This window comes from Calonectris borealis, chromosome 9 (assembly GCF_964195595.1).
Source record: "Calonectris borealis chromosome 9, bCalBor7.hap1.2, whole genome shotgun sequence".
Classification (NCBI taxonomy): Eukaryota; Metazoa; Chordata; class Aves; order Procellariiformes; family Procellariidae; genus Calonectris; species Calonectris borealis.
Genome location: NC_134320.1, coordinates 9,542,262 through 9,553,875, shown reverse-complemented (window position 1 = coordinate 9,553,875; position 11,614 = coordinate 9,542,262). Strand labels below are relative to the sequence as shown.

At 39.9% G+C, this 11,614-nt stretch overlaps 1 protein-coding gene across 3 annotated transcripts in view; it reads left to right on the top strand.

Moving 5' to 3' along the window:
* The first annotated feature begins 299 nt into the window (after positions 1-299).
* The window catches only part of FARSB (phenylalanyl-tRNA synthetase subunit beta), a 39,648-nt gene continuing 28,333 nt past the window's right edge, over positions 300-11,614 (top strand). For all 3 annotated transcript variants that reach the window (XM_075158169.1, XM_075158170.1, XM_075158168.1), the window contains exons 1-10: positions 300-407; positions 1,654-1,709; positions 2,874-3,028; positions 3,565-3,637; positions 4,132-4,247; positions 4,697-4,847; positions 6,101-6,209; positions 8,574-8,644; positions 9,986-10,047; positions 10,134-10,185. In XM_075158169.1, coding sequence (XP_075014270.1) covers positions 350-407; positions 1,654-1,709; positions 2,874-3,028; positions 3,565-3,637; positions 4,132-4,247; positions 4,697-4,847; positions 6,101-6,209; positions 8,574-8,644; positions 9,986-10,047; positions 10,134-10,185 — 903 coding nt within the window. In that variant the 5' untranslated portion in view covers positions 300-349. The remainder of the gene's footprint in view (positions 408-1,653; positions 1,710-2,873; positions 3,029-3,564; positions 3,638-4,131; positions 4,248-4,696; positions 4,848-6,100; positions 6,210-8,573; positions 8,645-9,985; positions 10,048-10,133; positions 10,186-11,614) is intronic.

Here is an 11,614-nt window from a genome sequence, read left to right as displayed (position 1 = left end):
GGCCGCACGGCCCCCACGCCGCTTGCACCGGCCGCCTGACGCCGAAGGACGCCGCTGTCAGGGCGCGGGGGCTCCTGGCCAAGGGCTGATGTCACCGCCGTAGCTGCCCGCCGCGCTGCCGGTGCTCGGCGCGCTGCCCGCCTCCTCCCTGGGCGCAGGAGACGGGCAGACCCGCTCCACGGGCGCCCGGGCGGGCTGCCTCGCACCGTCGCGCCGGGGAGGGAGGGAGGCGGCGGGCGCGGGCCGGAGGAAGGGCGGGCGGCCTTCAGGCAGTGCGGCGGGAGGCGCGGCGCGGCAAAGGCCCGGCGGGCGGTCGCGCAGGCGCGGTGCGGGCGAGCCGGGTGCCGCCATGCCGACTGTCAGCGTGAAGCGGGACCTGCTCTTCCAGGCGCTGGGCAGGACCTACAGTGAGTGGCGCGGGCGGGCTGGGGGCTGCGCGGGGCCGCAGCTCGCCTCACGCCGCCTCCCGGGCGGCCGGGCGGCCGCCGTGCCCGCGCCCCGCGGGGTGCCGGGCGGCGGCTGAGGCGGCGTGGTACCGCTGGCCGCAGCGCCTGCTGGCTGAAGTGTCCCGGGGATCCTCCGGTTGTGCTTCAGGAGGCGTCCGCGGCCCTGCCGGCCGGCTCCCTCCGGTCACCGCGGCCTCTGGGCTGCGATCGGCCGCGGCACCTTCCGCCGGCTGCCCGCCCCGGCCCGGGCAAACCCCTGACGGGCGGCGGAGGTGGGGCAGTCCAGCCGTCCACCGACAGCACCCCTTCGCTCGTTCCTTATCCCGTGCCCGCGGAGCTGAGCTGACCCTGGGGGGAAGCCCAGGCTTCAGACCAACAGCGGTGTCTGTATCGGGGGTGCGCCCCGGCCGTCTGCCCTGCACAGGCCCACGGCATGCCAGACAAAGCCATGTATTCTCCCTGGACCCTTCAGCCTTTTGCCCAGATACGTGCTGCTTGAGTCCAAATCGCTCAGGAAATCAGAACGATGCATTTCTAAATCGCGGTTTCTGGTTCGAGTTTCACTGTCTGTTTTAGGAACTGATTAAATCACCAAAGGGAGGGAAGAGGTGTGAGCAGGCAAAGCAAGCAATTAATACCGTGTTTTCATTCAGTCCTTCTTCGCTGGCTCTTCAGAGATGTGACTTAAGAACTGCTTGTTTGGCTGAAAGAGCATTTAGGGACATGCAGCAGCCCACACTGGAGTTGGTAGGCTTTTAAGACATGTGGGTGCAAATCTCCATTGTCAGATCAGGGTTGTGCTACTCACATGTCATAACGCAGTTGATGCAACTTCTGTATGACAAGCTGATTGATTAAAAAAGTAGCTGTTGGCAGAAGCTGTCCAATTACTCCCTCCTGTTTTCATTATCTGTTCAGGCCAGAGTTACTCACACAAACTTGGCTGAGGAGCTCGTTATGAAGCTAGGCTCTGAGGCTCAGAAGCCCTTGCTGTGACTGTAAGAATAACGTGTCAATAAATGCAATATATACTTAAGAAACTGCTACTCAGATGCAAATATAAGCAAAATGCTTTAAATTACTTTTACCCTTTTTTTTTTCAAAATAGCATTTGTTGTCTTGTTTGAAAACACTCGAAACAAACACAAAATTACTTGAAAAGTCTGAGATCTGCTTATTAAGCAAAATTCACCTTCTTTCTTCACAGCTGATGAAGAATTTAATGAGCTTTGCTTTGAGTTTGGTTTGGAGCTTGATGAAGTTGTAAGTAACGTTTTTATTTGTTACTTTTTCAGTAGATGTAGTGTACTGACAGCATTTATATTTGGTAAGAGTTTGTACTGCATTACTTCCAGCATATTCCCCGGAATTCAGTGTTGGCTGATGCCCTCTAGCATGTACCAAGAAAATGTCTAGGCAAGGTTTGGAGGCTACCATGGCCCAGGTATCCTCAAAAAGCAGTGTGGGCAAGACTTGAAGGTCCCCTTGACCTATACAATCTTTCAGCAGTACTGCAGCAGGCTTTTCATCCCGAAACATCCTCATACATCTCCATACCACAGGGCAGAGTATGTAACACATACCTTTAGGTCATAAAATACTGTTGTAATAGACTGTACTAATGCAGGTGTTTTGAATCTGGAAAGAAAAACAGACATACAAAAATTACCGTCTTGGAAGCAAGAGGTGGCAGATTGCTATACTTCGTGGAGGTCGGCGGCCTGTGCCACTTGGTCTTCAGTCTCTGGCCCCATTTTATTTAGCAGCATAAATATGGCCGCAGGCCATGTATTGAACATATTTTACTGTTTGGCTTTGTTTTGTATGCATTCTTCTGTGCAATATCCACAAAAATGTATTTGTCCTGGACATTGTTACCTGAGTTGTAACTGATTTATATTTAAAGTTTTGATTTAGATTCTGTACTTGTGAAAATTTGCTGGCCCTGTTAACTGTATCCATGTAAATCTTGTTCAAGTAGACCTGTTTTGGTTTTGCTTTTTAGTTTGAATTAATTGATCTTTTAATGATGTTTATCAGAAGACATCTGAACATCATATGTTATGTTGTATTTCAGAATAGACTTGATATGACAAGTCATTTGCCCATCTTTTGCCACAAATAAGGTCTCAGTTCTCTATGGGATCTGCTAGCCTGGAGACTTCCGCTTCTATAATCTCTTTTTCTAAAATTCAAATTCTAGTAGTGAATTTTTCTTTTGCTATACTGCATTACAATCTCTGAATCTGAGAAAGATTTAGATTTTACATCATTTCTGGTATGTGGTGTGTCCATTTGCTGTATAAATCCAAATTACACCTTTAAACTTTTAATTAATACAATTTTTCCTATTATATTATCTCACTGTCATACTTCTGTCAATGTTAAGATATTTCAGGTTAAAAAGACATTTTTGCTCAATTTCAGACATCTGAGAAAGACATTATAAGTAAAGAAAAAGGTGAAGAAAAGGCGAAGGGTGCATCTGATACCGTTCTCTATAAAATTGATGTTCCTGCCAACCGTTATGATCTTCTTTGCCTTGAAGGGTTGGTCCGAGGACTGCAGGTCTTTAAAGAAAGGTAATGCAGAGTTGTGACATTTTTGTGTGGTTTATTATTTGTTTAAATATGAGTCCATTTCTGGTCAATAAACAAACTTGCCACTTGCTTGGATTTTGAGTATGATCTCATGTGTAGATCAGATTCGTCAGCTGTTCCTGTGGAGAGGATCTGTTGTATATTTTTAAAAGACTAGACTAGAATGTTACTGGGTTTTAGCTCTGTTCTAAAAATTTTTCAACTGCTGTTCCATTTGAGACTTTTCTTCTGTAAAGAACTCCCGCAGAGGAACTTCCTTGTGATCCTCTGTAATAAATACCAAAATAAATACTTTATTTCACTTTTCTGCTATGACTTTATCTTCTTGAGTCCTTCCTTTCTAGTTCAGTAATCTGTTTACCATCCCATAGAAAACAGTTTTAAACAGTTAGCTAATTTACATGCCAAGAAATGTTACTAAGAAAGTTTTCTACATGTAATTGTTGCTACATTTCTAAGGTTTCCGGCATTTGGGGAACTTTCTTTCAGTTACAGACTTATTTCTGGTTTTATTCTAGGATAAATCTCCCTAGGTACGAAAAGATAATACCAGCTCAGGGTGAAGGTCAGAGGCTGATTATCACTGAAGAGGTAAAAGTGTTTACTGCACCTTTGTAAATTTATTGAGAGTTTCTGAACCAGCAAGATAGGTATCAGTACCAATTTTACAGGAGCAGTGAGACTGGAAATCTTATTTGCAGAACAGGAGCTAAAGAAATTTAAATATCTCTACTCATTGTGATTTATTTTTAGGGAAGGGGAGGGGGAGCAACAATAGACAAATTATTTTGGGTGAACCTAGTAGCAGATCAAATCAAAGTTTCAGATGCTCACATTGCATTGACCTTCTGGGCCATTACACAGTATACTGGAAACCTCCTTGTCTCTATCAGACCTGGAGTGGGTTTGTCTGGGGTTTTTTCCCCTTTGGGATTCTGATGTCTTTCCATGAATTTTCCTTTTGATTACTACTTTACAAAAGAGGATTTTATGAAGAAAAGTGCACATTAATTTAAGTGCACAGTTTTAGTTTTGTATATTCTGTGTACTTGAAATTTATAATATGTTGCTGTTGTAAATTGCAGACTGTCCAGGTCCGTCCTCATGCTGTAGCTGCAGTCCTTCGTAATATAACTTTTACCAAGGAACGTTACGATAGTTTCATTGACCTCCAAGAAAAACTACATCAAAATATTTGCAGGTCAGTGCTTAAATTTGAAGTAGTATATAGTGTCTATGTGTATGATTTTATCACATGTTAAGACTGCACATCCCTATTGCAGAGAGGCATTATATTTATATTTATATTTATGCTAAGGAAAATCTTTTATAGCAGCTCTCTCGATCCTTCTCATTTCCTTGCCTGTTTTTGCCTGCTCTCAATATTTTTTAACATAAATAGCTGTTACAGGTCCTACAACAGTTGAGAAAGAAGCGTTTTGCAACAGTCCCATTGGATTTGCCTTTGACTGTTAGGTGTGTTGTTAACATTTGTTAAAATGTTATTCGTGAAAATAATTTCTAGGGTTCTCAAAATTGCCCATCTACGTTTTCAGTACGTTCTATGAATGCATAGGAGTATAGAGCATCATGAGATATTATCAGTAAATATTACTAGTAAAACCATTATTTTGCCTTCTTTCTTTCTAGGAGAAGAGCATTAGTAGCAATAGGTACCCATGATTTGGACACCATCTCTGGTCCATTTACTTTTACAGCTAAAGCACCTTCTGAAATTAAATTCAAGCCCTTGAATCAATCCCAGGAGTACACAGCTTCACAAATTATGGATCTGTATAGGGTAAGTGGGATTTTTCAGACTTGTTGCACTAAATGCAGGAAGATGAATTTCCAAGGCTTAATGTCTCTCATATCCTTGTTATTAAGAGTTGTTCTTACAAATAAAACACAGTTCTCTTATGTAGCTTCAGCTAGTGAACGTTCCACATTTTGCTTATTCTTGAGAAATACATGGTAATACTTTATTTTTATTCTTATTGTCCGTGAAAGATACATTGTGGTGTTTTGTGGCTAAGCATAACTCTTAGAATAGTGCGTTTGATATTAAACCTCTGATCTATCAACACGAAGACTGCTTTTCATGATGTTTTTAATAATACTGTGAAAGGGTTGTATATTTATCTATCTACACTGGTAAGATACTCAGTGTACAAAGCTGAGGAAAGCTTGGGGTAAATAATACCAAATTTTTTATTGTTATTTTAATTTGGCTAATTTATTGGGGAAGATGTTGAATTATTTACCCAACTACATATTAAGCAAGTGTAGCAGTGTAAAAGGCTCAAGTGAAGCCTGGCACTGCTCGTGGCCCAGCATCCTGATGAAACCAGGTAAATGCTAGGAAAAGATTCTATCAAGTCTGATTTTACGATGTTTATGTGGGCCACTTTAAATGTCAACATTTGATTATTATCACCGTCATTACAATATACAGCCCTGCTGGAGCACACATACTGGTCATAGAGAGAAATAAATTCTCAAAGATCTCTGACTAACGGTGAGTAAGAGAGCTAGGAAACAAAGGGCATCAGAGAGACTAAAAGTAAATGATGTTTTTGATACAGCATATACTATGTCATTGGAACTGATGTAAATTTTGAATCAAATTTAAGCATAAATGTGTCAGTATTCAGCAATTTATAAATAAAAGTATTGTAGTGCTAATTTTTATCACTTTTAAGGAAAGTTCCTATAAACTAAGGATGTGTGCCCATGAGTTTGGCAATGAAAGGCCTGCTGTGATGAACAAGGGCATCGTTTGGACAGCATGTCCAAATGCATCCTGTGCATCTTTGACAGAATCCTTAAAGAAATAATTTTTTGAACTTCTCAAGAAAACCAAAAATCCAGTTCCCTTATTTCAAAGTTTTCCTGCTTCTGAGAGCAAACAGCTTTTGCTAGTGAAGTACCTAGCCCTAAGCCCAATCCTTCCCTCTTTCAAAATTCCTGTTAATCTCTCAGCAAAGGATTGTGGCACTATGGAAGCTCACAAGTGAGCTAATGTGAAATTTAGGTTGTGCTTTGTTTCTTCAGACTGACAGCCACCTTCGGCACTATTTACACCTAATAGAAAACAAGCCACTTTATCCTCTCATTTATGACAGCAATGGTGTTGTTCTGTCCATGCCACCGATCATCAATGGTAAGATTACTTATAACTAGTTTACATTGTTGCTGCTATTTTGTGTGAGAGTCAGCGTCTAATAGAAACATTGATGTGTAATAAGGATTATTCTGTTTTCTTAAAATTGTTTCACTTATAATTTCATGTAGTCTTCTTTCCTTCTTTCAGTTTAAATGCAGCCAAATTTTTTGCTCCCTCCCTAGGCTGCTAGTGTTCCTCTTTTCTCATCCTCATCAAGCGGATGTAAAAGTCCCACTGCAAACCTCTGCATTTAGCTTCTCATACCCTTCTAGAACTCAAGAAAGGTCCCTTGTGACAGGAACCTTTCTTAGGAAAGCATTTTGTTTGCATACATAAACGTTGTTCATCAGACATTTAGCTAAAACAAGCATGTAAGAAATTATTTTGTAAACTGATAACTGTAACAGTCTGCTTTGTACTCCATTTTATGTGGTCACAGTAGGGAACTTTTCACCTAGGTGTTAAGACCAGTGTATTTATCAGCAGTGTGAACTAGTTCTTGTGGATCCTTTTGCTACCACACAAGTGATTCCAGAAGACTTTAAAGGCTTAAAAAGAATAAATTGGTCTAGAGTTTTTTGCATTGTTTCTAAACATGGGTTTCCTCTGAATGCAAAAGAAACTATGGGTGATTTTTGAGAACCACGTTTACTGAAGCCAATTAATGACATGGCAAGAATTACTCCTTTAACAAAGATATTTCAGTATACCTATATATTTAGGTCAAGAATCAGTAGCTTTCCCTACACTGACTGCTAAAATCTGCAGTGATAATCTCTTTGAATGTATTTTTCCTAAGTGACCTTATCCGTATCTTAAACAATTAACCCAAATCTTCTTACAAGGCAGCTCAAACTCTGTGGCAGGGACTGGTAAGGACAACTGTTCTGAACTGAAGGTGATGTCAACCACTGTGTCTGAGCCTTCTTTGTTAGGCTCATTCCAACTTTGGAGTGTTCCATGTAAAAGCATTGCATATTGTTTACACTTTATCAATTAAAAAGGTTGAGCTAAATTTAATACCTGTCTCTATTTTAAAGAACAGGATTTGAGAGAAGCATCCAGGTTAAAGGTACTTTTTAAACAGATAATGAAATGTAAATATCTGTATTGGTTTTTTGGATTATCTACAAGCACTGAAGTGGAAGGTTATACTTGCTTTGAAGTGAGTGCAGAAATGCTGAATATATTCCATCTGCAAAGAGGTACAGCACAGCATCAAAAGCAAGGGAATACAAGATCCCTCAGTCTTAAGATCTTCAGTGCACCTAACTTTCAGCCTAGCTGTGACCTAGTTTCTCAGGTAGGAAACTAAACCACAGAAGCTGAATGACTTGCTCAGGGTCAAACAAAGGAAGCAAGAATGCCCATGTGTATCCAACTGTTTGCTTCCCTTTGCCTCCAGTGGGGTGCAATGAAAGGCGAAAAGGGCAAAGGTTGGATTTGGCACGATCCCATGCAATTCTAGGACCGTGTATGTCCACGCTGCATGATTATTGGCAATGAAATTCATTCAAGGTATGCACTGCACATCTATACCTAACAGGCAATACGAGGCAGATTTCTGTACAACTGCTCTAGATTGCTTGAGGCTTACTAACAGAACCCCACTTTCATAGGGAACCAACTACTGGGGGACTTTGCATCGGATTTGCAAGAGAGACACTTTAGGTGATACATAAGTGTATGTTCTACCTTGCTTCTTCCAGATGAGAAACAGTTTTGAGTGCATCAGTGATGTGTTTCAGTGCACATCTCATGACTTCCAGTACAGACACAAAGCAAATTCATGCCTAAGAGGAACCCATACTAGGACCGGAATCACTAATGTAGACAAACCCATAGTGTATCAGCAGACAGTGTCAAGAGATCTTGGTTATTCACAGAAGTAGCTATGGCTATTCATAGTCTAAATCACTTTTTAAAAACCATTTAATTCATTCCTGTCCAAGGCTGCTTTCTTACGCACATGACACATCAAATGCAAATATGTTGCTAAAGCCAGGAAAGAGGAGATGCTCTGGAAGTGCAGAACCACTTTGCAACCAGCAGATGGCCGCTCTTCTGCTAGCTTGCTTTCTCAAATAGATACTGAGATACCTGTAGATTTGTGTCTTTCAGTGTAAAGCATAACCCGGTCAGTGAGTCTGGTCTGTCTTTTTCCTCTTTTTGATTCATAAATTTAGAAATAAAAAGAACTGCTATTCTGGAAAGAATTGTGAATGTTGGTGCAGTAGACAGTGGCTTTTTAAGCTGTGGAAGATGACATGATCTTTCTGAATCAAAAAAGGAGTCAGTATCAGTGTCATTGCAAGAAAGTAACAACATTTCTTAACATGTTTTTGTCTTCATATGTTTTAGGAGATCATTCAAAAATAAGCATAAACACCAGAAATGTGTTTATTGAATGTACAGGCACAGATATTACAAAGGTAAATTAATCTTTCCTGCTTTTGATAGGCTGTAATATCATTGTTTATCCTTTGGGTGATAGGGCTCCAATACAAAGACCTACAGTAGCCAGGCATTTACTTTATGGAGCCAACCTCCCATTTCAAAAGGGCAGGATAAGTTGTAGGACTATGTGGAATTCTCTCAACACAGTTTTAGGCTTGCTCTGTAGACAGTGTTGTATTTTCATTGGATTTTGTTTTTACTGTGTCTATGTTGAAACTAAGTGTTCAGTTTGTACGAGAAAGTAATTTAAGTAAATTAGGGGCTTTTTTTGTTGTTGAGCATTTTTTCTAAATCTGAAAGGCTTCGAAAAGAGTAAAATTCACTAAGACTGCCTATTTTGCCAGAATACTCTTTGTAAAGAATCATTTTGTCTCCTACTTAAAATTTGGGCTGAGGGAAGGAAGACAACACTTCTTCTTCTTAGTTATCTTCTTCAAGCAGGGATGCTGTGCAAATAAGTGTCAAATCGAAGTCTTTCCATATGCAAATTCTGCAACTCAGTGCTGAAGCATGAAAGCCTAGCAGTTATAATTGCCTGTTCTTGAATGTAGGTTGTGCATTCATTGATAGTTTCCCTAAAGGGTGTATCTTGATGCTTAAGAGCAAAAATGCTTTTAACTTACCCTACTACGCAATGATATGTTAACAACACAAATAAATTTGCACGTTGGGGAGCGACTTCTAAGCAAACTAATAAATAACTGCTTCTTGCTACTGTTTGCCTTGATAGTAAAAATAAAAATAGTGCTGTTCTGTTTACGTAAAGGAAATTAAAAAACATCAAAAAGGCATAAAAAATCAACCCTTGTAGATTGAGAAGCTGATCTCAATCTCATGATTATATTCTGTTACACTAATCTCTTAAAATATTAACTGTAAAACAAAAGATTTTGCAGATGAGGTTATTTGACAATATATTTCTAAACAATGCACAGTCCTTCAGTCCCTACATTCTCACTTGGAACTTCAGTGAAGTGACTGATTAGACTAAAGGTTGGGAAAACTCATTTCCAACCGGTCATAAAGACCCTGTGTATCTTCAGAACAGAGTTTAGCAAAGATATACAAATGCTTCAGAACCTTGAAAACGAAAAATTTCAAGTTTTTGCATAAATGTCTTTGCAGCAGAAGAAAAACATTTTTAAAATTCAATTTAGCATTCTAGACTGCTAGAATTTTGGTTGTGAAGTTATTAAATAGAACAGAATGAAGAGAGTGTAAGAAGATTTTTTTCCCCATTTTTTGTTAAGATATTTTGTCTACTTCAGCACAAGTAGATGACAGATTTCAATATGATTATTATCTTTATTTTGTAGGCAAAAATTGTTCTTGATATTATAGTCACGATGTTTAGTGAGTATTGTGAGAAGCCATTCAGGTGAGTATAAATCTCCGGTCAGAGAGACATTACATTTGGGCCATGTGTTAAAAACATTTTTACTTCTGTTTTTCTGTCTCTCTTAGTGTTGAAGCAGCAGAAGTAGTTTATCCTAATGGCAAGACCCACATCTATCCGGTAAGCATAGTGATATGATATCTCACTATCCTTGGGGAAAGGATTTTATTTACACAAAGTCTGGTAAGAGTGACATTGTCTCCTTTTTCTGCAGAGGCAGTACATACTGGTTCTGAGGTATAGTGTAAAAGCTTAGCTTGGCACTACCTATATATTAGTGAGCCAGGGCCTTCTCTAGCCCCATGAAAAATAACTCCAGCTCCAGCTTCCCCTTATCTAGGAAACTCATTCTGAAGCTCCACGAATTTATGGTAAGGCTAACAATACAGTCTCACTGACATAGCCTGATACTCCAAAAAGAAGGGTAGGGTTTAAAGTTACGAGTGGTAACCACTGTTGTGGTTTAGAGTTCATGTGATATGAACTTTTTCAGGAACAAGTAAAGATTGCAATCAAAGGTCATAATCTGTGTCTAAAGCCTTTAAAACCTACGTGTTCCAAATCAGGAAAAATGAATGCAGGAAGAGGTCCTTCAGGCTTAAACCAGTGGACAACTGAAATCAGCCTCAGCATAACTTACTTATCAGATCTGGAAGCTTTAATGCCCTTCAGTTAAAATAACCTTGTAACACTGGATTTTTCAGTCTTTCACTTTATAGACTCCAACTATATAAAGGTCTATAAGGCAGGATGTTGACTTCAAGTGCAGGTTTGCCTGCATTCAGCGTCCCAGGCAGACCTCTCTGCAGTAATGGAGTCTTACTTTTTTGTTCTCTTAATAAGTATAAAGAAAGCAATTCCTCCTGTTTCCTGAAAGTAACTGAAGACAAACAGAGATCTGGTTGAGTTCATAAAATCAGATATATCAAGCAAGTACAAACTGTTCAGAGGGAAAGAAACTTATTTTTACTGAGAGTTTCTTCTAATGGTATTTTAGCTTTATCTTTTAGCAATGTCAGCTTTAATCAACAGAGGAAAGACCTGGAATCCTGAAGAGATATCCCAACAAAACAGAAATCTCCACAGTAACCAAAGTAGCTTCCCTAGATAAAATAGAGCAAAAAATCCCCAAAGTTTTAGATGCTAAGGTTTTTATATATAGTAATTTAGAAACACCTAAGTAAATACATACAAAATAACTTTCTTAAATATGTTGCAAGCTTTCTAAGTAAAATACCCGTAGATATTTCTGTGCCAATACGGAAATAGAAAGTTTTCTTTCCTTTTCCTCCTAAAAGTCATTTGATCTGTACTGAACCATGAGATCTCATGCATGACTATTCACTGCTTTAGGGCTTTGACTTAGGATGAACTGGTGACTAGAAACTTTCAGAAACTCTGTTACTTGCATATATCAGAAATTATCGGAAGTTTCAATAACAGGGATTTCATGCTGCATTCAACCTTCTAGCTTAACCGAGAACAGCTTTTGCATCACGTACTATAACATGTTTTCAACAATCCTGTTATCTTAAAATATTAAGTTTAG